This window comes from Saimiri boliviensis, chromosome 17 (assembly GCF_048565385.1).
Source record: "Saimiri boliviensis isolate mSaiBol1 chromosome 17, mSaiBol1.pri, whole genome shotgun sequence".
In the NCBI taxonomy this organism is placed as follows: Eukaryota; Metazoa; Chordata; class Mammalia; order Primates; family Cebidae; genus Saimiri; species Saimiri boliviensis.
This window is the reverse complement of record NC_133465.1, coordinates 24,748,409-24,774,874: the sequence shown is the minus strand read 5'-3', so window position 1 is coordinate 24,774,874 and position 26,466 is coordinate 24,748,409. Positions and strand designations below refer to the sequence as shown.

At 46.7% G+C, this 26,466-nt stretch overlaps 1 protein-coding gene across 6 annotated transcripts; it reads left to right on the top strand.

Annotated features, from left to right (window-relative positions):
• The first annotated feature begins 1,299 nt into the window (after positions 1-1,299).
• LIG3 (DNA ligase 3) lies at positions 1,300-26,143 on the top strand. 6 transcript variants are annotated; one of them, XM_003933041.4, is made up of 20 exons: positions 1,300-1,411; positions 3,459-4,009; positions 6,324-6,467; positions 9,755-9,952; positions 11,870-12,021; positions 12,888-13,054; positions 13,188-13,265; positions 13,743-13,911; positions 15,465-15,620; positions 17,586-17,717; positions 18,092-18,171; positions 19,265-19,352; positions 19,739-19,816; positions 20,133-20,256; positions 20,864-21,006; positions 21,337-21,411; positions 22,470-22,616; positions 23,113-23,320; positions 23,872-23,993; positions 24,192-24,495. In XM_003933041.4, the coding sequence occupies exons 2-20, from the start codon at positions 3,463-3,465 to the stop codon at positions 24,246-24,248; spliced, it is 2,865 nt and encodes a 954-aa protein (XP_003933090.2). In that variant the 5' UTR covers positions 1,300-1,411; positions 3,459-3,462; the 3' UTR covers positions 24,249-24,495. The 6 variants fall into 6 exon arrangements, with proteins under 6 accessions (XP_003933090.2, XP_010341938.2, XP_003933089.2 ...); XM_010343636.3 differs by having other exon boundaries at positions 1,316-1,411; positions 9,752-9,952; positions 12,831-13,054; XM_003933040.4 differs by lacking the exons at positions 1,300-1,411; positions 24,192-24,495 and adding an exon at positions 25,613-26,143 and having other exon boundaries at positions 3,463-4,009.
• Positions 26,144-26,466: the final 323 nt, after the last annotated feature.

The window sequence follows — 26,466 nt, the reverse complement described above, 5'->3', positions numbered from 1 at the left end:
TTTACTTTTTTTAGTATGAATTTTTTTGGTGTGTATTTTTTTCACTTATAGTACATTTCAATTCCATGCAACATTCAAATGCTCAATGACCACGTGTGGCTAGTGATTACAGCACTGGAAAAAAGACATACAGTCAAGAGACTTAAGAAAAAATGTAACAAATGCAGTTGTAGAGATGTGCTCAAGATCACTCAATTATCATAGCTAGGACGGGAGTCTCCTGTGACCTTCTAATTTCAAAGCCCTTGTTCATTCTGCTGCACATTAGAGAAAGGACAGGCTTTACTCCCCTCCAAACAGTGGAATCGCAGTTAGTCAACCAAACTAAATGTATCCAAAACAAAACTCATTCTTCTACCCCAATACCTCCTCTTCCTCTCTCATTTTCTACTTCAGTTGATGGCATCATTATCTTTCTACTCACTCAAATTATTCTTATTTTATCCATAAATGAGCACTTTATCTAGGAGATCATTTAAATTCTAAATTATCTTCATAAACGTACTTATCTCCACCCTAACTAGCTGAATTTCGTCTCTCACATGGGTCGCATTCCATTTGTTCCCTTGCCTTAGTCTCTCCCCACCCAGCTTCAACAGTATTCCCTAAGACTCTTCATGGCTCTCCATCCTCTACAGAGTAAAGACCAAACTTCATCTCATAGCACAGAATTCTCTCGGGAATCTGTTCTTTGCTTACCTAACGAGGCCCAATAGTTTGCTGTTTCTAGACTCTAAAGAGGTCACTTACCCTCAGGCTGCTACTCTTGTAAAAATCGCCATCCCCAACTCTCATGGAGTTGGCTTGAGATTTGAGATAATACACTATGAACGATATACAGTCAAGGAGTTACGCCTTCATCACTCGTTTACATTTTATATTTACCTGCTATTTAGTGTCTCATTTCAATTCCATGAAAGTTACTGAATACTAACTAGGCTGTCTGCGAGACACAGAGAAAATACAGAAAAAAAAGAAAGAAAAAAAAAAAAAAAAAAGACTGACGCGATCTTTGCCTTCCCCGACCTCATTACAATATAGTTTATCCACCAAAAATCTTTAAAAACTAGCTCCTCTCTAACAGTATGAGAAAATCAAGGGGAGCCTCGGAAGTTCAGGGCAGTCTAGTCCCGAGAAGCCACCGTGTCCCCTCGACCTCGGCTTCCCGGGCCGCGATTGCAGGTGGAAAACTACCCCAAACAGCACCCAGCAGAATGCGACTACGACTCACGTGGCAGGCGGGGGCGGAGACAGGTCGCGTGGCCGCGGACTTGGCTCTTGCGCCTGCGCGATGCCTCCAGCTCAAGGACCCGTATTTAAAGAGACAGGCGCTTCAACCGTCGTGGGCTGCCCGCGGCCTGTGGGGAGCTACTTCCGAGGCCTGAAGTGAGCGCCGGAGCTGGAGAGGCAGGTGAGGGGCGGCGCGGGGCGGCGCGGCCCGGCGTGGGGAAGGCAGTGGGCCGGGGCGAGGAGCTCAGCGCGGCCGGGGAGCCAGCCCCCCGGCTCCTCCCCCGCCCGCCTGCGGAGCCCCGGGGCACACCCTCCGTGACGTGGGTGCCCCCCGGGAGCCTGAGGGGAGGCTCGCGGCTCCCCCGGACCTCCACGGGGCCGCACAAGGCTGGGAGGCCGGCGCCCAGGCTGTGCGCCCGGCGGGACCCACCGGGCCTTTTGGGACCCCGGCCCGGCGTGCGTCCTCCCGCGCTGAAGCGGGCGCGCTCGGGCGGGAGTCTGGGAGCCCTGATCACTTCCCGCCCGCGTCCCGGGCCCGGTGGAGGCGCGCTCCTTTCTGCCTTCCCCGGGGGTCGCGGCCTAAGCCCCCGCCCCGCAGTCCCCGCCACTTCCCGGCAGCGGCGCGGGGAGGCCTTGGGGAGCACCGGCGGCGGCCAGGCCTCCGCAGTTTCCTTCTCGGGCGCCTGGGCTGCGGCGGCGGTGAGGGTTCCCGTGGGAGGGACAGACGGTTTCCTCCGAGCTGCATTGTGCCTCCTCGCGGCCCCGCGCGTCCCGGGCCTCCCTGAGATACGCTGGTTTCACTAGCAGGTTGCCCTATAAATCCATCATCTAGGAAAAGTGTTGAAACTCGCTGGTTCTGACCTCCTTTTATGACCTCACTTACCTCACCTCTGTAGTTCTTAAACTTTGGGCGTTATGTAGCCCTTTGTGAATGTCACGAAAGTGATGGACCTCCTCCAAAAAGACGTGCATCTTCGAATGTACGTTTTGTATACGTTTGTAGGGAGTTCCGAACCGACCCCCACCAAAACCAGCGCATTTATGGATTCGTTGTAATTTTCCCAACTATCCAGTGAGGTAGGTATTATTTACCTTGTCTTAGAAATAAGAAAACAGATGCAGATAAATTAAGAGTTTTCTCCGAGGTAATAGTCCGTAATATACGGTCAGACTTGCACTCCCATCCCTTATTCCGGGTCCACCTGCTTTTCTCCGCACCAAGTTGCGCTACAGTAAGCAAAGCCTGCTTTTTATTATAATATGATAACAATTTTGCTTCACAGCGTGTGCAGACTGAGAAAATACATAATTCCAGTATACTTAAAACTAGGACTACAAAATGGTTTAGAAAACATGACTCTAAGAAGATGCTGATACAATCTTTTTCCTTTTGGATTGATTTACGAGTTCCTATGAGTCCCGCTGTCCAGTTGCTTCAGCATTCCCTCATTCAAGTTGCTGAATTATAAACAGCTTAATTGCATATCGGGAGCCTCTTCTTGAAAGACAAAGACTTCACTGATCATAATAGGAGCTAACATTAATCAGTGAGAGCTCTTGCTCTGTGCCCAACTCTTGTTTTAAGGACTTTACTCTTAGAACAGCTCTTTGAGTTAGGTACCATAATTAGCCACATTTGACAGATGAGGAAACTCAGAAACGGGTAAGTAACCCATCAAGGTTATACAGCTAGTAAGTGACTGAGCTAGGATTTGAACTCAGGCAGTCTGATTCCAGGCTTAGTTGTCTCTCAATATAGGGATTGTAATTAAATCACAAATCTATATAGTGGCTTGATTTCTGAGGATGGCACATATGTTGAACTTCACAATAAAAGCTTCATGTACATAATGTAATTTTTACTGGGGATGAAAAAGAAACTTCAGGATCTTGTAATATTTAAAGGTCATCATCCATTATGAGTATCGTATGTTGCTGGTGGCGTAAAAAGAGCTTTTATGTTGTTTGGATTTTCTTCATTATGATGTACTAGATGTACATGTGTGCGTTAGATAATTGAACAACCTTTTGGAAGCTGGCTTTTCCTGTATCAGAACTCTGTTTCATGCTGTAGAGTAGATAATGAATGTAATACTTGGGAAGTGTTTAATTATTAGTCAGCATGGACTATATAAGACGCTGGCCTTTGGGAAATTCGAAGCCTATCTCCTTGTTTATCTCTCTCTTTTTTTTTTTTTTTTTTTTTGGCTTTCTACACTTTCATGCAGCTGTATGTCTTTGACTTTCAAGATCCTCTTTCCACAAACCATCCGTGCACTCAGCCAAAAAGAACTGTACCTATTCCGAGGACATCACTGGCCTGATGTCAGACAGTTCAGCCAGTGGTCAGAAACAGATCTGCTTCATGGACAGCGCCTCTTCCTGAGAAGAAAGCCTGTTGTGTCATTCCAGGGAAGCCATCTAAGATCACGTGCCACCTACCTTGTTTTCTTGCCAGGGTTGCATGTGGGACTCTGCAGTGGCCCCTGTGAGATGGCTGAGCAACGGTTCTGTGTGGACTATGCCAAGCGTGGCACAGCTGGCTGCAAAAAATGCAAGGAAAAGATTGTGAAGGGCGTATGCCGAATTGGCAAAGTGGTACCAAATCCCTTCTCAGAGACTGGGGGTGATATGAAAGAGTGGTACCACATTAAATGCATGTTTGAGAAACTAGAGCGGGCCCGGGCCACCACAAAAAAAATCGAGGACCTCACAGAGCTGGAAGGCTGGGAGGAGCTGGAAGATAACGAGAAGGAACAGATAACCCAGCACATTGCAGGTAGGGTAGATAACACTGCTTTCTCATCTTTATGGTGCTGAGAGAAAAAGGGATAAGGAGTTCAAATGCTTTCTTTCTCTTTTTTTTAACTTTGTTTTTTTAGAGATGGGGTCTCACTCTGTTGCCCAGGCTAGTGTGCAATGTCACAATCATAGCTCATTGCAGTGTCACACTGCTGGACTCAAGTCATCCTTACTCAGCCTCCTAAGTAGTTGGGATTACAGGCACAAGACACCATGCCCGGCCTTTAACACTTTATTTGGAAATTATTTTAAACTTACTGACGTGTTGTGAGATTAAAATAGTACAAAGAACACTCATATTTCTTTTACCTATGTTTATCTATTAACATTGTACTCTCTTTGCTTTATCATATTTGTTCATGTGCTCGCTCTCTCTCTCACACACACACACACACACACACACACACACGCCTATGTGTGTGCACTCACTCAAAACCGTTTGAGAGTAAGTTGCATACATCATGGCCCTTTAAAAGTCTTCAGTGTATATACCTTGAAAATAGGATATATGTCCATTATTTGGCCATAATACAGCTATCATCTTCAGAAAATTTGTCCTTGATATAATACTTTAATCTACCATCTGTATACTATTTTGTCAGTAGATTGAATCATACCTTCAATAGCTTTCCCTGCAGTATAAGATCCCAGTTTAGGATCATATCGGCTGTTGCATTTAGCTGTCATGTTTCTTAGGCCTCCTTTAATCTGAAACATTTCCATAGTCTCTCTCTTATGACATTGATATTTTGGAAGAATAGAGTACCCATTACTATCCTCTTTTACTATTTTCCCTGTAGCATATAATTCATTACTGTACTTAATTGATACTTAATTGTCTTATATTTGGCCAGTTAGGAACCCCTTTACATTGTCCTGTGTCCTGTTTACCATCATTACTTTTTTTTATTACGTACTTCTTTACTCTTGGGCATAGCAAGATGCTCTTAGTCTTATCCTGTATGTATCCTTCCGCAGCCCTGAGATTTGCAATTTCTTTGGGGAGTCCAGATTCCTGTTAGTGGGAAATGGTATTAAAGAATAAAATCTGGATGCTGTGTGTCCACATTGTCATGGGGTATCTGTTTCTTTCTTTCTTTCTTTTTTTGAGACAGAGTCTCACTCTGTGGCCCAGGCTGGAGTGTAGTGCCACGATCTCAGCTCATTGCAACCTCTGCCTTCCAGGTTCAAGCAGTTCTCTTGCGTCAGCCTCCCAAGTAGCTGGGACTACCGGCGCGTGCCACCTCACCCGGCTAATTTTGTGTGTTTAGTAGAGATGGGGTTTCACCATGTTGATCCAGCTGGTCTCAAACTCCTGACCTCAAGTGATCTGCCTGCCTTGGCCTCCCAAAGTGCTGAGATTATAGGCATGAGCCATTGTGCCCAGCCATGGGGTGACTGTTTCTAAGCCCTTTCAGCAGACAGAGCTAGAAAATACATGCATGTATATGCATGTAAAATTCATACCTATATATAGATATATATAACATGTTTGCATGTACATGCATATTTTAGAAATTTTATGTCAATACCTCCAAATCCATTTAGTCCTCTTTGACCTTTAGTGTCTGTAAAATAATATTCATACCTTCAACTTAATTCTGCTCACCATAGGAAGACTCTTAACAATGGTTCTAAAAATGGGTATCTATCCTTGTTCTTTGAAAGGAAAAAAGGCTTCCTGGAAAGAAAACTCTACTTCTCATATACTTTATTCTCAGACTCCCCGTCCCACCTTGCACCTGCCTTAGCTATTTGCCTCAGATTTTGTTACTTCTTGATCCATCTCTCATTTGGAAGAAGAGAAATACAAGTAGAGTTCATGACTAGATAACTAAGCAGCTGGAAATTTTCTTTCCTATGCTAGATTGACATGCTCTATGACCCTCATTTATTCTTTGTTCATCTCTAAATTGAAGCTAATTCTGTGGAGTTGGAGTTCCCCAAGTTTTATCCATCAAAATATGATTTCTGATTTCCCCCAAATTGTTATTTCTGAAGATTATCATTTATGGGATAAGAGGTGGAGAATGGTGATGAAAATTTAAGTTACTAATAGAGGTAAATGGTAACTGGATCTTTTGTCTCCAGAATATTCTTCCCTCCTCTTCCCCCATTACCCTATTACCTACTACCCTCACTCAGAAACTACCAGCCACCAGCCAACCTTGGGCTAGTGGTAGGATAGTAACTTAACAAGCAAGGCTCTAAGAGCAGCTGATAGATTCTTTGGACATTTTTGCAGAGATCTTTGACTGAAAAATATTTTATCTTCTTTTGGGATCCTACAGATCTGTCTTCTAAGGCAGCAAGTACACCAAAGAAGAAAGCTGTTGTCCAGGCTAAGTTGACAACCACTGGCCAGGTGACATCTCCAGTGAAAGGCACCTCATTTGTCACCAGTACTAATCCCCGGAAATTTTCTGGTTTTTCAGGTAAGATATAGGTTAGGACTACTTCAGCTGTTATAGTGCTGCTTTTATTTTGTATTCTACTTAGGATTCTGGCTAACAGTGAAAAATCTGTGCTATCTCATCTCATTAATAATTTGCTTCTGTCTGAGCACAGACAGGTAATGGCGAATTCTAAGCATTCCATTTGGTTTTTTTTTGTTTGGTTTTGGTTTTGAGGGTTTTCTTTAGGTAGAATCTCACTCTGTCACCCAGCTGGAGTGCAGTGGTGCAATCTTAGCTCACTGCAACCTCCACCTCCTGGGTTCAGTTGATTTTCCTACCTCAGCCTCCTGAATAGCTGGGATTACAGGCACCCACCACCACGCCTGGCTAATTTTTGTATTTTTAGTAGAGATGGGGTTTCGCCACATTGGCCAGGCTGATCTGGAACTCCTGACCTCAGGTGATCCACCCACCCCAGCTTCCCAAAGTGCTGGGATTGCAGGCATGAGCCACTGTGCCCAGCCAGCATTCCACTTGTATAGCATTTCTTGGTATACTTTATTGCAGCAGAAAGATTTGTTAAGACTTTTCCCCCTTGAGATAGTTACCTTGGTCAGACAGAGATTATTAGAACCTGTCTTTTACTTCTGTTTTGATAATGAAAGAATTTTGAGAAATTGCATCCCTGAATATGCCTCGAGATAAAAGTATGGAAGAAGGGAAATGTCACACATGGATCTCCCTTCTTGATTCTTACAACTATTTGTTCAAAACACTGGAACTTCATAGAACACATAGCAGGAAGGAAAAACAAGATCTGAAGGATATTGCTGTTTGTTGGGAGGCAGTAAAGCCTAAGGATGAAGCTTGCATACTTTGGAATCAGTGAGCTCTGGATTCAAATCCCATCTCCTAAAGGGGAGGATTGTGGCTATTATTTGTATATTCTTGGCAGGATCGATGAACACTAAAGTGTTAACTTTTCTCTTCACTATGATATACATGCACACAACATGTATACACACATATATGGTTTCTTTTATCTAAAATATAAAATTACTACTTCATAGACAGGGATTCAGGAAGACTTTGCTGGGGCATGTGGCATAGATGAGAGTTGAGAAGATGGATCATTTATTGACCTTAGTAAACAGACAGCATTGGGCTAGGGGCTTTTACATATGTGGTTTCATTTGTTCTTCAGTTAAACCTAGAGAGTACATTTATTTAGAAAGGCCCTTTTTTGTGACTGAGAAATTTGAAGTTCAGGGTCATTATGGGGTTAGTATTTGCACAGAAGTCTTACTCCAGTACCTGTGCTCTTTTACACTGCACTTTTTTGCTGCTTTTATTGCTTGGAGCCATTCTTGTGATTGACTCAGTTGAAGAAAATTAAGTCAAACCACTTGACCTTATTTTAGAAGTAATTTGGAAAAAATTTTTTTCTTTTTTTAAATTATTTATTTATTTATTTATTTTACTATAAAGACGGGGGTTTCACCATGTTTGTCAGGCTGGTCTTAAACTGCTGACCTCAGGTGATCCACCCACCTTGGCCTCCAGAGTGCTTGGATTACAGGCGTGAGTGACCATGCCCGGCCGTCATTTGGAAATGGAAAGACACTTTATGTGATTGAAAGAAGCCTATACCTGAGGTCAGAATACTTGGGTTCTGGTCCTGGCACCACTCAGACAGCTCAGAGCCCTGAGCAAGGCCTCACCTCTCTTTAGCCTCTGGCTATGAAGCAGCAGTGGCCTCTCCTACCATAGTGATATGCACTGGGTACTATGGGAGCATAGGCAGCAATATATAGATGACTTTCCCCTCTGATTCCTTGAGTTTATGTACTTATTTGTTTAAGCTCCATCATATCTCCATGCCTCATCTACCCCATAGTGTTCTCATGAGGACTATAAGAGACAACATTGCAAAAACAGGGCCTGGCTCTATAGGATTTCTATTATTTTAAAATTCTGAGATTGGTTTGTTTGTTGTTTGCTGGTAGGCCAAAGGTAGAGAAGAGTCCAGGTGAAATAAGGACAGCATATTTCTGGAAGGTCTCTAGTGTTGGGGATGGAATTTGGGAGGAGTTGAGAGAAACACGGTGTTTTAGTTTTTGCAACCTGGTTAAACATTGGCACTTTGGAGACTTTTTCCCTTAAAATTGTATTTAGATTCCGGGTCAGAGATGAGGATGCATTTATAATTTACAAAGCCCAGACAAAAAGCAGCTTACAACAGCACCCAGCTTAGTAATGGCCCTGCCACAAGCTTGTAGAATAAAATTTGCTTTGTAAATGGTCACAAGGAGGTGAGAGGGAATCACTGACGAGTTGTGCATAATTATTTTTAAGTGTTTGGAGGAAAGCCCTACCCCTTGACCACGTTTTTTAAAAAATTATTTTTTTTTAATAACTGGAGAGCGGGTTTTATTTTGGCAATAAGAAAAGAAAGGTTGAAGCAGCGAGGGGTGAGATGTTGAGTGTACTTGTGGGATGTGACTTTCTTAGTAGTGTCTTTGTCCTGGCTCTTTCAACAAGCAAGTGGGCCAGGAAGTCATTTGCTCTTCTCAGACCTCAGTCCCCTCATCAGTAAGAGAACATCGAACTAGATCTTTAAGGCTTCTTCTAGCTCTGACAACCTGTGATAGCAGTAATTTCACATTGACTAACATTTACCTTGATTTCTTAGCCCTTTCTCATGCCAGGTTTTCTAAGGTCAGCTTTTACAATTGCTCTGAGATCCTTCTGACCACTTACTTTTTATTTATTTATTTATTTATTTATTTGTAGAGACAGGATCTTACTATGTTGCCCAGGCTAGTCTTTTACAATTGCTCTGAGATCCTTCTGACCACTTACTTTTTATTTATTTATTTATTTATTTATTTGTTTATTTATTTATCTGTAGAGACAGGATCTTACTATGTTGCCCAGGCTAGTCTCCAACTCCTGGACTCAAGCAGTCCTCCCGTGTTTGCCTCCCATAGTGTTAGGGTTACAGGTGTGAGCCACTGGGCCCAGCCGGTCCTGATCATTCTTGCATGACTTCAGTCTTTATTCTTTTGTTTAGTGCTCACATAAAGAGATGGACATCAGTCTGGTCCTTTGCTTGGGTCTGAGGAGGACGTTGTTTCTTTACCATTAATTAATAGCTGTAAGATTTGGGAAAATTATTTGACCTCCATTTATTTATCTGTAAGATGGGTCTGATGACATCTACTCCAAAGGTCTATTCGGGGAAAGTAAATGAAGCTAAAGTACTGGCAGAGTATCTTTCTTCCCAGAAAGGCCGAATGAATTCATTTCTGTTGTTTCTCCAGCAGCCAAGCCCAACACCTCTGGGGAATCCCCCTCAAGCCCCACACGTAAGATAAGTCTGTCTTCAAGCAAATGTGACCCCAGACATAAGGACTGTCTGCTACGGGAGTTTCGAAAGTTGTGCGCCATGGTGGCTGATAATTCTAGCTACAACACGAAGACCCAGATCATCCAGGACTTCCTGCGGAAAGGCTCAGCAGGAGGTGTGGCATGAGCATCCTGAATAGGCTTTTCCTCCAAGAGCTATTCCTCCAAGGCCATGGCTGCCTTCCTAGGCATGTGAGCTGTACAGTTGCTCAGGGTCCCATGCTTGGTTTAATGCTTTACTGTAGTGCTGCCTTACAGTTCTTAATGATTTTGAACAAGGGGACTCGTGTTTGCATTTTGCACTGTACTCCACAAATTATGTATTCAGTTTTGCTCAGAGCACTTTGGCATCTTTTTTTTTGAGACGGAGTTTCGCTCTTGTTACCCACGCTGGAGTGCAGTGGCACGATCTCGGCTCACCACAACCTCCACCTCCTGGGTTCAAGCAATTCTCCTGCCTCAGCCTCCCAAGTAGCTGGGACCACAGGCGTGAGCCACCATGCCCAGTTAATTTTTGTATTTTTAGTAGAGACAGGGTTTCACCATGTTGACCAGGATGGTCTTGATCTCGTGACCTAGTGATCCACCCGCCTCGGCCTCCCAAAGTGCTGGGACTATAGGTGTGAGCCACCACGCCTGGCCACACTTTGGCATCTTTCTTCCTCTCCCTTAGTCTGCCCCTAGGAAGCCAGAAGAACCCATTCTATTTGACTAGTGAGAAAATTTACTGTCCTGCATATTTAATTTGTTTTTTGTGAACCTTATACACAGCTTAGAATAGAATCTTCCAACTCTGTTTCTTTCATTTATCTAACAAATTGTCACTGAGCATATGTAATGTCTTTGTCACTGGGCATGTGAAGTGAAAGTAACCACCCTGTCCAATGAGAGTTCATCTTTAGGCTAAAGGTGAGGCAGACACACAATTCACCAGCCTCTGAACTCTGTGCTGTCTCCTACTGTAGCGATACGCACAGGGTACTATAGGAGTATGGGCAGTGATATATAGATATGTTTTAGTCTCTGCTTCTTTGAGTATTTATTTATTGAGATAAAAAATGTGACTGTGTTGCCCAGGCTGGAGTGCACTGGTGCAATCTCACCTCACTGCAACCTCGGCCTCCTGTGGTAAAGCAGTCCTCCTACCTCAGCCTCCCAGGTAGCTGGGACTATAGTCATGTGCCATCATGCCTGGCTAATTTTTGTATTTTTTGTAGAGAATGGATTTCACCATTTTGCCCAGATTGGTCTCTTAACTCCTGGATTCAAGTGATCTGCCTACCTCAACCTCCCAAAGTGTTGGGATTACAAGCATGAGCCACCACAACAAGCCTGAGTTTATTTATTTATTTTATTTTATTATTTTTATTATTTTTGAGACAGAGTCTCAGTCTGTCACCAGGCTGGAGTGCAGTGGCACGATCTTGGCTCACTGCAGCCTCCTCCTCCTGAGTTCAAGTGATTCTCCTGCTTCATCCTCCCGAGTAGCTGGGACTACAGGCACGTGCCAACACACCCAGCTAACTTTTGTATTTTTAATAGAGATGGGGTTTCACCATGTTGGCCAGGATGGTCTTAATCTCTTGATCTCATGATCCACCCACGTTGGCCTCCCAAAGTGCTGGGATTACAGGTGTGAGCCACTGCGCCCGGCCTATTTATTAATTTATTTAATTTTTTGTGTGTGAGACGGGGTCATGCTCTATCACCCAGGCTGGAGTGCAGTGGTGTGATCACAGCTCACTACAGCCTTGACCTCCTGGGCTAAAGCGATCCTCCTGTTCTCCTCCCAAATAGCTGGGACCACAGGCATATGCCATGTTCAGCTAATTTTTTAATTTTTTGTAGAGATAGGGTCTTTCTGTGTTGCCCAGGCTGATCTCAAACTCATGAGCTCAAGCATTTCTCCTGCCTCAGCCTTCCAAAGTGCTGAGATTACAGGTGTGAGCCACCTTGCCCAGCCTTCTTTGAGTTTATGTATTTCTTTGTTCAAGCTCTGTTTCTCAAGAAGCGTTCCTTTCTTCTGTCTCCAGATGGTTTCCACGGTGATGTGTACCTAACAGTGAAGCTGCTGCTGCCAGGAGTCATTAAGAGTGTTTATAACTTGAATGATAAGCAGATTGTGAAGCTTTTCAGTCGCATTTTTAACTGCAACCCAGATGAGATGGCACGGGACCTAGAGCAGGTCAGAGGAAGGGGAGGGAGGGTAGGCTGCATTCCAGGTAGGGTTTTGCCAAGCTAGGCACCTGCAGCCTCTTTTTTTTCTGGTTGGGATACATACTGTTTTAGGAAACTGAAACTCATTTGAGCAAGCTTCCGTTATTGCGGGAGTTGAATGTGAGGCTATAGCTGTTAATTTCGTAAGTTGCTGAGGATGGAAACCATACCACTGCTGAACCAGAAACGCCTGGTTCTCAAAAGTCAGAATTTGGGACTTGCCCCCCTGTCTCTCCTGGGGCTCTTATTCTGGACTCTCTTTTTTCTTGCTTGTTTTCTCCCATAACTTGGGCTTACCAAGCTTTAGGTTTGTTCATGACTCTAGCCTTGGTACATGACTCTAGCCTTGGTATCATGAAAAGTTTCCATCCAAGCACCCCCATTATCTGATGACCATATATGTCTCTAGTTCAAATGCTTAAGCAGGAATCAAATTAGCTCAGCACTAGATTAGTTCTTGTGTCTTTTCTCAGCTAGGGCAGGTTGGCACCTTGTATGGTAGACAGACATACCCCTTCTAGGAAATGTGGATGGGCTAGTGTTGCTAAGAAGTAGGCTAGATATGGCCGGGCATGGTGGCTCACGCCTGTAATCCAAACACTTTGGAGGCCAAGGCAGGCGGATCACCTGAGGTCGGGAGTTCAAGACCGGCCTGACCAACATGGTGAAACCCCATCTTAAAATAAATAAATAAATAAAAAGAAGTAGGCTAGATATGTTGAGTTGGGATAAGAGCTGATTGAAATTTCTTGATTAATCTTCAGTCCTGGGTTTTAGGGGATACACTTGGCCACCCCAGGGTTGCAGCAGTGGCATTTTGGTTTTTGGAGACAGGGTGACGTGTCAGAGACAATCAGAGTCTTCTTTGAGCAGAGCAAGTCTTTTCCCCCAGCTGCCAAGAGCCTCCTTACCATCCAGGAAGTGGATGAGTTCCTTCTGCGGCTGTCCAAGCTCACCAAGGAGGATGAGCAGCAACAGGCCCTGCAGGACATTGCCTCCAGGTGGGGGAGCTGCCTCTGTCAAACTATGCCCAATGGGGATGGGCATAGAGAGATGGAATCTCTTGGAAAGGGAAGGTTCCCTTAGGATTCCAGAGCTCTTCAAGACCAAGTTAAATGTGCCTCATCCCCCTAGGTGTACAGCCAATGACCTTAAATGCATCATCAGGTTGATCAAACATGATCTGAAGATGAACTCAGGTGCAAAACATGTGTAAGTAGCAGCTCCTCTGACAGCCTGAGCTGTCATTTGCTTCGTTTGTTCCCAACTGGTGTCAGGACTTTTGAGTCCCAAGGATTTGAATCCCCATTCCACCTTCTTACTTTCTGTGAGACCCTGATCCCTCACTTGACCTGTCTCTGTAATCATTTTTTCCTGTATAAAATGTAGATAACAGTACCTTTCTCACAGAGTTGTTACAGTTGAAGTGTGGAATACGTTCAGTGAGTATAGTATGAGTCTCTTGCCTATTCCAGCCTCCTGCTTGCTAAGGCAGCATCCACATAGAGCTGAATCTCAAAAGAGCTGAATTTTCCAAGAGTCTTCTCTCCTATGAAAGTCTTTAGACAGTAGAACACAGCCACTTCCCTATAGATTAGGATTTCTCCTGTGAGGACAGATTGCTGTCCAAAACCATGGAGTCAAACAAAGGCAGTGGTTTTGTTTCCGTGCTCCTGTACCCTGTGGCAGGTTAGACGCCCTTGACCCCAATGCCTATGAAGCCTTCAAAGCCTCGCGCAACCTGCAGGACGTGGTGGAGCGGGTCCTTCGCAATGAGCAGGAGGTGGAGAAGAAGCCAGGCCAGAGACGAGCTCTGAGCGTCCAGGCCTCACTGATGACACCTGTGCAGCCCATGCTGGTGAGGAGTGCTGCCCTGCCCCTGCTCTCCATGCCTCCAAGTTTCACATCTTTCTGGCTGAGATCTGATAGGGTATGAGTATTGAGAGCTCTTGCAAGTTGACTAGAGGAGCTTGGGGAGGGAAGATGGAGGTGCAGGGGGGCATTTCTCCATAGGAAGTGAAGGCAAAGGAAAAGACAGAGGACCTAGTGGAAAGACCTGAGCTGCAGGCCCAACTATGCCACCAAGAAGCTGAAGAATCTTAGATGAGTGACTTAGCCTCTCTTGTCCTTCAGTCTCCTTTGTGGATGATGTCTGAGACTGAGGCATCTCCCTAGAATGGTTTATCTGTTATCTTAACTGAAGACAGATGGATTTATTAAGTAACCCCTGAGATTCTGTGACCTACTGCAAAGTAGATCTGAGAGTTGGTAGCAGAGACAGGCTTCCTATGACAGGGTGATTCGGGAAGAGAGAGGACACATAGGAATGAAGGCTAACTCTGACAGACATCATCTTGGGCCTCTGCTCATTTCACAAGAAATGGGATTTCCTTTCCAGCGTCATTTTCCCATATGACAGAACCCACCACATATGCTGCCATGCCTACTGTGAGATCCTTTGGATTTTCCAGTGATACATGGTGATTTTTTTCAAAACCATCTTATGTGTCATACTGAAGCCTTGATTTAGAGTTTTATGTTTGAGATAGGGAAGTGTTCTCTCCCTGCTAGGAATGCTAGCCAGCACCAAAACAGTGAGATCTCCATCCCGCGGATGGGACTGCGGCCACCTGCAGTAGTGGCCTTTCTGACTTTTATACAAACACCTCCGGGAGTCTGTTCTACAGCTTATCATTTAAAGACTGGCATGGGTTATATAGCTTAGTGGTTAACCACACAGGTTTTAGAGGTGGGCCTGGATCCAAATCTCATTCTTGCCTTTTACTAACTATGTAACTTAAGCAAGCACTTATTATCTCTAAGCTTCAGTTTTATCAAAAACTGGAAACAGTATTTGTCACATAAGATGTCACATCGGAGATGAAATGAGATTATGTAGATGAAGTACTCCCAAAATGGTAGCTATTGTTTGAGTTAGGCTAGCACAGGTATGTAAGTGAGCACTCCAGTATCTGGAAATCCTGTCATAGGGATCCCTGATCACTCATCCTGCCAGCCTCACTGTCACCTGCACTCCTTAACCTTAGCTTCACATACCTCTTTTACTGGGATAACTGATATATTTAATATTGCCAGAGGCCCTGCAAGAGCCTGACTTACTGAGAAAAAAATTAAATCTTGTTTCATTGGACTTGTACTTGTTGTACAATGAATAGCATTCATATTCCTCAAAATGCAAGCTCCTGTGTCAGCTCTGGTGATTATTTATTTTATAGGCAGAATGCAACATTGCCCAGCCCTTTCCATTCCCATCACCTCTTCAACAGCCTTCCCTGAGCATAAGTTGGGACCCAGGTCCTGCCCTGACTAACCCAATTGCAAGGTCTTTGGCTATCGCTGCTGAGCAGCCCCTCACTGAAAGTCTCCAGGCTTTGCTTTCCCCACCCCAAGGCGGAGGCCTGCAAGTCCATTGAGTATGCAATGAAGAAGTGTCCCAATGGCATGTTCTCTGAGATCAAGTACGATGGAGAGCGAGTCCAAGTGCATAAGAATGGGGACCACTTCAGCTACTTCAGCCGCAGTCTCAAGCCCGTGCTGCCTCACAAGGTATGAGTCCCTTCCTTTCCGCCAGGACCATCTTTCCCCTTTCTGCCTCTAAGAATCTCTGGACCAGAGTCCCACAGCCATTCCAGCTATGCTACACAATAAGGATTTCTTTTTTATTCGTTGAATGAATTCATTCATTCATTCATTTATTCATTTTTGGAATTTTCCAATAATGAAGGGCTGCTCAGCAGGGAAAGTGAAAGAGTTCTGACTTGGGTTAGTGAGGATAGAGCTCCCTGGGACAGTGATACTTCTTTACTTTTTTTTTTTTTTTTTTTTTTTTGAGGCAAGGTCTCATTCTGTCACCCAAGGCTGGAGTGCAGTGGCACAATCTTGGTTCAGTGGAACCTCTGCCTCCCACGTTCAGGTGATTCTTCTGCCTCAGCCTCCTAAGTAGCTGGGACTATAGGCATGTACCACCATGTTCAGCTAATTTTTTTATTTGTAGTAGAGACGGTTTCACCATGTTGGCCAGGCTGGTCTTCAACTCCTGACCTCAGGTGATCCACCTGCCTCAGCCTCCCAAAGTGCTGGGATTATAGGCATGAGCCACTGCATCCGGCCAGTGATAACTTCTTTTGCCCACAGTGATACGGGGACAGTGAGCTCAGTTGGTGAGTTGCTGTGTGTCTTTTGTGTTCCCAGGTCCCAGGTGATCCCCGTGAGCTAGACTAAGATTTATTATATACAACAGACTATTGGGCTGTCATTCATTAATTTGTTCAACAGTTACTTATCAGATGCTTACCGACTGCTACAGCTAGTGGGGATATAGCCGTGGAAAAAATGGACAAAAGTTCTGGCCATCATGAAGCTTGCATTCTGGTGTAAACAGTCTCATGGGGACATCTAGGAGCCTAGGTTCCTGCTCTACTCAGGGGTGGCATTTGGAACCTTATTCCATAGCCCTCTCAACTCCCAAGGATACTGTGAACCTTTGAGGGTGTCTTCAGGGGAAAGCAGCTGGAACATCTGGCTCCAGTAGCTTGTAAAAGCAGATGGAATTCCTGTCCCTGCTATCCTTTTCTTTCCTAACTCAGACTCAGTTTTTCAGAGCCCTAGGGGGTTCAGGAGGACATGCTATGTGGCCCCTGTGCTTACCTCAGCCTTGCGTTCCTGCTGGAGCACTAGGGACAAAGCAGTCAGGCCATTTGCTTCATGTGTTCAAGAGGAGAGCTAAGCAGTGGCCTCATTGTGGAGCTTTAGTGCAGTTTCACTTGTTGTGTGAAACACTAGAAAATCACTGAGGAGCTGCTTCTGGTGAGGTTGGTGTTAAATAGACACCATCTGTGACCCAAGAAGAAATCTGAGCACACTTTTCCAGATTTAGTCCTTTCCTTAACTTTCCCATATGTTCACTCATCCCTTGCCTCTCCTGTGGTCTGGGTTCTTAAAGGGCTGGATTAGGGATTGAAGGAGAATGGCATGAATGTGCTGGCCTTTCCTGTTCCTGCTCTAAGCATCCTGGGTAGTGATGGCTATTGGTTCAGGGCTCACACTCAGAGAAGACACTGCTCAAGTTTCCTTGCTTTACCTGAGGGGGTTCATTTCTACCTTTCTGTTTTCAAGCAGTCTGTTCTTCCCTAATCCAATTCTCAGCCTGATAGTCACATATCTTCTGCAATAGGCATGAATCTCTGCCCACCCATCCTTCTTCCTCCTCCTCCCCAACAGGTTTACTCTCTGTTTCATCCATTTTCCTCCAAAATTGTGCCTTCTCTACAGCCCATAGAAAGTGACTCAGCATAGGCTGACCTCTTCCTGGGCCTGGACAGAAGTATTGAAACAGATGGCCTCTTCCTGTTGTCTAGGTGGCTCGCAAGGCCTAGCATGTTTTGCACATTAGCTGGGCCTTCCACATGTTGTTTTGTATTCCGTCTGGGGCCTGGGCTTTGCTCTCCATGGCATGGTTTTGGGTCCCTGCTGCCATGTCATCCCTCACCAAAGCTCCCCTTCTGCTTTCAGGTGGTCCACTTTAAGGACTACATCCCTCAGGCTTTTCCTGGGGGCCAAAGCATGATCTTGGACTCTGAGGTGCTTCTGATTGACAACAAGACAGGGAAACCACTGCCCTTTGGGACCCTCGGAGTGCACAAGGTATTGCTTCAGGCCATATGTGAAAGAATGAATGAGTGTGAGTATGTACATGTGTGTGCACGCTGAAGTCTGAAAAAGGAAATATCACTTAGTGTGGGGCTTATTCTTCCCTTCTGACTTCATTCTGGTTTGGTTTTTTTGTCTTGTTTTTCTCCTAAAAAGGGGCTGGTATTGGAACCAACTTATAATTGGGTTGGTTTCCATTTAGCACTATCTGCTTAGTGCCCTTATGGCCCAGGGGGCTTCAGTGCCAGAAATAGAACTTTTTCACCCGGTGCTTCAAGGAGCCTCCAGAAGTGGATTAGTACTCCTTATTTTTTCATGCCCTCTGACTTTTGTCCTTTGTATACCTACTACCTCATTTTCCCTTACAGAAAGCGGCCTTCCAGGATGCCAATGTCTGCCTGTTTGTTTTTGATTGTATCTACTTTAATGATGTCAGCTTGATGGACAGGTAAGTTGGCTTACATCTTTAAACCCAAAAACTGCCAGGAATCTGTTTCCCTGAGTGGGGAAGAAGGGGGCTTCAGGTTGGAGAAGAGGGTACAGGGAAGCAGCTGGCACATATGTTTGTGCTCAAGAGCTTGCCAGAGGCAATGGCAAGAGGGAGCTGAGAGGAAGCACAATTGCTACATGATCAGCTCCCCATTTGGTTTAAGAAAGAGCCTATGTGAGGGGTGGGGCTAAGGGTTAAAAAAAAAAAAGCCTATGTGTTGACTCCATCTCATCTCTGAATGAATCACAGAAGAAACTCAAACCCCAAAGAAGTTTCTCTACTAAAGTAAAATGGATTTTTACCGAGAAATAGACTTTGAGCACAGTGGGGTTTCAGTTTATTTCTCCATTGGCACCCCTAGGGGCATAAGGCAGATGGTTTTCAGCTCAGAGGTTTTGATTTCAGAAGAGACTGACAACAGTAAGCTGCTGATTATAGGGGAGGCTATGGGTGGGACCATCTTGGAGAGAATTAGTAGTCTTGACTTAGCTGCATCCATATGCTTGGGCCTGAGAAACCAGTATCAGCCCTTTCCTCACTTAGAAATGTATGTCGACCCCTGTTCCTCCTGCAGTAGCCACATCCTTGATTGGGGAGGGAGAAGGAAGGAGAGAGGGAAAGCATTGGTGAGGGTAGGACTTGGGGTTTGGGTCTTGAGGCCTGTCTCAGCCTGCCTACCCAGGACCAGCTCTCCTTGGGGTTGGGGTAAAGCAGGATGCAGGGGATAAAAAATGAGAGTTGGAGTCATTTTTCAAATGGGCCAGAATTTATACTATCTGGGCTAGACGCCAGCTTTCCCTTGGCTTGCTCCATGAAGTAGAAATAGGAACTACAACTCTGAACTGGCTCTGTGCCACAGCTCAGAACTGTCCATCTTCAGTCACAATGGAGCCCTTGTAGCCCTTGACAGCAGAACTGTTACACATGAGGTCTTTGATCCATGGCAAACCCTTTCTTGAAGCGGCAGTTTTATCATTGTGCCCCTTCCTTCCTTAAAATTCCTAATAAGGGTGGGAGGATCCTGGTCTAACCTCAGCTCTCCTGTTCTCAGGCCTCTGTGTGAGCGGCGGAAGTTTCTTCATGAGAACATGGTTGAAATTCCAAACCGGATCATGTTCTCAGAAATGAAACGAGTCACAGTAAGTGAAGACCCTACCCTAGGCAATGTCCTAGAAGTTTGAAAGCAGAGCAGAGATCTCCTTGGGTCAAGTGCAACTGGAGGAATAAATCTTAATGTCTTATGGAGACTCTTGATGACATTTGCCTTTGACTCTTGTATATGTTGTCTGCTAGTCTTCACCCAAAAGGGTAGGGCATGGAAATCCTTCCTAGGTAAGCCCCCAGTGTTTCAAAGCCATAGCAGCCCTCTGGTTGGGATGAGAAACTCCTTGCTTTCTAACCCTTTGTCCCTTACATTCAAGTAAAGGTGTTTTCAGTGGGCACTTCACTAGTGTGTGAAAAGGAACAGTCCCCACTCACTCACTTGCCACCTCACACCAACTTCAGCATCTCTCTTGTCCCTCAGAAAGCTTCGGACTTGGCTGACATGATAACCCGGGTGATCCGGGAGGGATTGGAGGGGCTGGTGCTGAAGGATGTGAAGGTAAGGTGGCCCCCCCTTTCTCTCCTGTCCACTCACTCGCAGCCCTCTCCCCTGAGCCTTTCCAGCCCTGACCAGGAGATGGCGGTGGCAGTCTGCAATGGTTGGGGTGGCTGCTGGGGGAGCCTTTCCAGGGTCTGGGCAATCTGTCCTGCATCTGGAGGACAGGTTTGTGTGTCTCCTGCAGTGCCTGGAACCTGGGGGCTCTTCTCCAGAGGGAGGGGCACTGGGCTAGATCTGGTGTGTGGCAGTGAAGGGGTGAGCCCATCCTCATAGAGTTGCCTGTCTACTCTGTGGTCTCTCTTTTGCTTCCCCTCAGGGTACATATGAGCCTGGGAAGCGGCACTGGCTGAAAGTGAAGAAAGACTATTTGAATGAGGGGGCCATGGCCGACACAGCTGACCTGGTGGTCCTTGGGGCCTTCTATGGGCAAGGGAGCAAAGGTCAGGATGGCCTCTGGCCCCTGGGGTGGTACTGTTTTAAAAGACACCGCTTGAGGTACAGGCTGGCCTTGATCTTACTGGCTTGATTTGGCAGCATGGCCAGTCATGACTTCTGAAGTCTTGGGATCTAGGGCCCCAAGCTGGCCTGAGTCACCTCAGGTAGCGACATAATACGAGAGCTGTTGACTTGGGTAGGGAAAAGTCAGAATAGAGTACTATGTTAGCCTGGCAGAAGGAAGCTTACCACCAATTATTTCTTCAGGACCTGACAGCTTTCACCTAGGGACAATATCTTTCCCGATGAGAAGAAGCTGGAGTTGGAGGAACTAATACTTTTAAGCAGTCTGTCGTGTGTCCAACACGGTTCAATGCCCCAGAGCCCAGTGTGTTCGGTGTGATTATCCCTAATTTACGGAAGAGGAAATTGGGGTTTATAAAGGTTAAAATTACACAGCTAGTAAGAGGTAGCTCCAAGAGTTAAACTGGCGCTCTGATGGCTGAGACCTAGGTCCTGTCTGTGGCCCTGGGCTGCCTCTCTTGGGCTTGGCTCATGGGGCTGGCAGAGATGGCTCCTCCAACCCACACTCATCTCACACTCCCCTCCCAGGCGGCATGATGTCAATCTTCCTCATGGGCTGCTACGACCCTGGAAGCCAGAAGTGGTGCACAGTCACCAAGTGTGCAGGAGGCCATGACGATGCCACACTTGCCCGCCTTCAGAAGGAACTAGACATGGTGAAGATCAGCAAGGTGAGGAAGGGACGTAGTTGGCCCTGGCCTCTGGACTGGCCATCAGCACTGAGACAGAGGCTGTGCTTTGGGGACTACAGGTATTTGTCTTCCCACAAAGGAGGGTTGCAGCTTGCCCAGGGGAGCAGGATTAGGCCTTAAAATCTCTGAGTACCTTCCTTGTGGAAAATGGCTTGCCTGCCTCTAGGTCATACCACTCTGGGCTGGGAGGATCACATGGCTCAAGGGTCAGCTGTTTAAGTGGCTTCTTATAATCTCATTACCAAGAGAAGGGATTTAAGCCTTGTTGCAGTTTGGGAACAGCCCAGAACAGCATCTTTTCTCCTCTAGGACCCCAGCAAAATACCCAGCTGGCTGAAGGTCAACAAGATCTACTATCCTGACTTCATCGTTCCAGACCCAAAGGTATCAACCCAGTGGTTTGGGGTCCTGCAGCCCATAGGATTAGCTTACAGGTTCTCTAGTGCCACAGAGAAGCCATCTCACCTCAATGAAAGTCCACCCAGGGATGGGGATCTGGATTTCCAGCCAAGTGATAGGCACAGTGACAACCAGCCAACTCTGAGGAATTTTCCCTGTGATACAATTGCTTTAAGAAAAGAGGGAAGAGAGTACCTGTTCCCTCAGCACAAAGGGTGTGTTCTGGAAGCATCCTGGCCCAATCCCTTCTTGTACTGACCAAGAAAGAGATCCAGAGAACAGAACTTCTCTAAGGTTATCCAGCTGCAGCAGCAGAACCAGGACCCAAATTTCCCAGCTATTAACTGGTTTTTGGTTTTAACTGTTCTGCATTGCTTCTAGCTGGTTGGCGGATACTTTTTTTTTTTTTTCTTTGACAGGGTCTTACTCTGTCGTCCAGCCTGGAGTGCAGTGGCGAGATCTTAGCTCACTGCAGCCACCACACCCCCAGGTTCAAGCAGTTCTCCCACCTCCATCTCCCAAGTAGCTGTGATTACAGGGGTGTGCCTCCACTCCTGGCTAATTTTTATATTTTTAGTGGAGATGAGGTTTTACCATGTTGGCCAGGCTGGTCTCAAACCCCTGACCTCAGGTGATCCACCTGCCTTGGCCTCCCAAAATGCAGGATTACAGGCAAGAGCCACCGCGCCCAGCCAATACTTGCTTCACTTTTTTTTTTTTTTTGAGACAGAGTCTCACTCTGGAGAGCAGTGGCATGATCTTGGCTCACTGCAACCTCTGCCTTCTAGATTCAAGAGATTCTCATACCTCAGCCTTCTGAGTAGTGGGGTCTACAGGTATGCGCCAATACACCTGGCTAATTTTCATATTTTTCATAGAGATGGGGTTGCGCCATGTTGGCCAGGCTGGTCTTGAACTCCTAACCTCAATAATCTGCCCACCTCAGCTTCCCAAAGTGCTGGGATTACAGGCATGAGCCACCGCACCCAACCACCGATACTATCTTCTTAACCAGTGATGACCTGCTGGCTTACTCCTCACAGAAAGCTGCCGTGTGGGAGATCACAGGGGCTGAATTCTCCAAATCGGAGGCTCACACAGCTGACGGGATCTCCATCCGATTCCCTCGCTGCACCCGAATCCGAGATGATAAGGACTGGAAATCTGCCACTAACCTTCCTCAACTCAAGGTAGCAGCTCTTAGGCTATATGTGTATTCCCCACCCCACTGTCTAGGCCTTGGAGCTTTGGCCATCTGGACCATTCATATGTCCTCTGTCTTCTCCTTTCTCCCATTCCCCTGAGGCAGACCAAGGAGGACAATTAGAGAGGGAGATCAAACTGCTGCTGGGCCAGGGGCACAGCACTAGACCTCCTTCTCCCGCTATCTCTGAGTAAGGAACCTTGCATTCATCAGGCCCCACGGAGCAGCCCTTGGTCTGGGGAGTGAGAGTGCTCCTGCTGAGGGAGGAGCTCCTATTACTCCTGTTGAGGGGTGCCCTGATTACTCAGGCTGTAGGGCCACACTTTGGAATAGTACCAAGGAAGCCAACTCCCTTTCTTTGCTCTTTATCTTTCTCGTATCTCTATTCCCACATGCGCCTAAAATACATCACACACACCACCTCTGAGGCCATAGTCTGGGAAGACAATGAAACCCTCTGACGTTGTCCCTCCCTGCCTCAGGAACTGTACCAGCTGTCCAAGGAGAAAGCAGACTTCACTGTAATGGCTGGAGATGAAGGGAGCTCCACTACAGGGGGTAGCAGTGAAGAGAATAAGGGTCCCTCGGGGTCTTCTGTGTCCCACAAGGCTCCCAGCGCCTCCCCCAGCAAGCCTTATGCCAGTACCAAGAAAGCAGAAGGGAAGCTGAGTAACTCCAACAGCAAAGGCGGTAAGGATAGGGAGGGGGCTGGGATGATGAAGAGGGCGGTGTGAGGGGCAGAGATCCAAGGGCAGGGACCCAGTCTCTCACATTCCAGCCATGAGATTCATGATTATCTATATCCACTGTAGCGGACATGGACTGCATTCCTGGTGTGTGTCCAGCCATGGGCCAGAGACCATTCTGCTGGGCACCCTGTATCTGCTGAGCAAACCTGAATGGAGAAATACCCTGGAGAGAGCCAGTCGGACTGGGGATAAGCCACCTTCGAGCTAAAGGGCTTAGCTGATAACTCTTAACCTCCTCTCTCACCAATGCTCATAGCAGAGAAAGGCCCTGGCCCTTCCCATTACTGCCCCTCACTTCAGGGAGCATTATCAGCAATCCCTACCCTCTTAGTTCTTTTGTAGCTTAACGTTTTTTAGGGTCTCACGCTATCACCCAGGCTGGAGTGCAGTGGCACAACCATAGCTCACTACAGCCTCTAACTCCTGGGTTCAGTTGAGTAGCTGGGACCATAAGTGTGCACCACCACGCCTAGCTTTCTGTCTGTCTTGCAGGCAACATGCTGACTGCAAAGCCTTCCCCTGTGACGGTGGGAGAGAAGCTGGCCATGAAGTCTTCTCCAGTGAAAGTGGGGGAGAAGCGGAAAGCCGCTGATGAGACCCTGTGCCAAACAAAGGTGAGAGTAAAAACAGCAACACATAGGTGGGCCAGTTTGGCCCACGTTGTGTTCCCAACCCTCTGCACAAGTTGAAAAAGGATGAGCAAATTGTTTGGTGAACACTGGTTAAACCTCTTGGCTACCTGCAGCTGCCCGTCTGTTGGGGCGTGGTCAGCAGTGCTGCTGCTCACCCTGTGTCCTCTTGTTGCCTTGCAGAGGCGGCCAGCCAGCGAACAGAGAGGAAGGAGAACTGTGCCAGCAGGCAGGAGATAGAACAGCTCGGCCTAGCCAGGAGAGACTGCAGGGACTCACTCAGCTACTGGCCCCAAGTCAAAATTTACATTAAAGGGGAAAGCGCAGTCTGAGTGTGGGAATGCGGCAGTGTGAGTTTGTGGTTCGAGTGGAAGCAGGTCCAGCGAGCAAGGAGATAGGGAGAGGGCACTGGCTTGGTGACTCTCCTCCCACCTGAGGAGCCTTTTCCCTCTTACACTCACTTGTCAGTCTTGGGTTTGGCAACATATCTTGAGCACTCTTTTTTTTTTTTTTTTTTTGACAGTCTCACTGTGTCACCCAGGCTAGAGGGCAATGGTGCAATCTTGGCTCACTGCAACCTCTGCCTCCCGGGTTCAAGCGATTCTCCTGCCCCAGCCTCCCAAGTAGCTGGGATTACAGGCACATGCCACCATGCCCGGCTAATTTTTGTATTTTTAGTGGAGACAGGGTTTCACCATGTTGCTCAAGGTGGTCTCAAACTCCTGACCTCAAGTGATCCACCTGCCTTGGCCTCCCAAAGTGCTGAGATTACAGGCCTGAGCCACCACGCCCAGCCTCTTTTGAGCACTTTCTGATGCCAAGAACTAGATTTAGTACTGGCTCAACACTGAGGGAGGTGATGGCTCAAAGGACAGATAGAGAAGTTAACATATGGCCTGTGCGGTGGCTCACGCCTGTAATCCTAGCACTTTGGGAGGCTGAGGTAGGTGGATCACCTGAGGTCAGGAGTACAAAATCAGCCTGGCCATCATGGTGAAACCCCATCTTAAAAAAAAAACAACGAAAAACAAAAAAGAGAAGTAAACATATGATCTACACCATGTCATTGCACCCCCCACTCTCCCCACTGCCATCCAAGAGCATAGAAGTCTGACAACTCAGAGCCTGAACTCAATCCCCAACAGACCTGTAGAAACATTTCCCATCTCTCTCCCCTGCCTGAAGTCCTTGAACCCATCGAGAGTAGTAAGCAGGACTCCTGACCCCTCAGTCTAGCAGGTTATATAGAGTAGACTGCTTGGTCTCAGCGGATATCAGAGTCTGGGGGTGCCGAGTCAGAGCCAGGTCTGCCTGCCCACCATGGCTGGATGGCTGTTATATACATGTACTCTTCCCATCTCCAGGTTGCAGATGTCGAGGCCCATCCCCTCTTCCCCTAGGCAGGGATGGAGGGGCGTGTCAGTCCTGTATAATTTGGAGTGACTGGAGGGGTGGGAGTATTGATGCATGTTACTCCAGTAAGCTCCACTGCTTGTGTCCTAACTCTAGGCTCCCTCTTTATTCTGTCCTGTGCTCATCTGGGTGAAGACCTATCTGTACCCAGTTTAGCTCTGACCCCACCCTGACCCCTCTGCATTTTTCAGGTGCTACCTGACATCTTCACTGGGGTGCGGCTGTACTTGCCGCCCTCCACACCAGACTTCAGCCGTCTCAGACGCTACTTTGTGGCATTCGACGGGGACCTGGTACAGGAATTTGATATGGCCTCAGCCACACATGTGCTGTGTAGCAGGGACAAGAACCCTTCAGCCCAGCAGGTCTCCCCAGAGTGGATTTGGGCATGTATCCGGAAACGGAGACTGGTAGCTCCCTGCTAGGTTTGCTGTCTTCCCTCTCCCTTCAGGCCGTACTCTCCTTTCCCATGCTACTGGACTGGGCGCAGGCTGGAGGCAGGTAAACACAGGATAGGGGGAGTGGGCTTGCTCCTCCCAACCCACCAGTTCTCCAGTCTCTTCTGGACCAGGAATTAGTTGCTGTGGCTGCCACAACTGAAGTCAGTTTCTCTTGCTGGTTTAAATAGATCTTTCAGGTCTGGGTGCTGGTTTTACCATCTTTTTGTTTTCTTTGAAAAGCAGCTTAATTACCTTTTTTATAAATAAAATATCTTGCAGTTATCTTTGTCCTTTCCCTACCTACACCCCCAATAGTTTCCCTAGAGATTAAGGAGTAAAGGCTGGGCAGCTCTGTCCACAAAGCCTTCTTTCCCCTGCTTGCCTCCCCCTTTGTACTTCCAGGCTTATTTAAAGTTGTATTTTAAAAACTGCCCTCAGAAATGCTTCTGTTTAGCAAAACTTGTATTCAGCCTGGCGCCCTTTGCCAGGGACAAACCCTCATGTGAAAGAAAACAAAATGAACTTTTATGACTTTCTTCTCTGTGTTCTCCTATTACAGGGTGAGGATCCCCAGTTTGAAGGGAGGGGACTAGGATCAGGTAGGA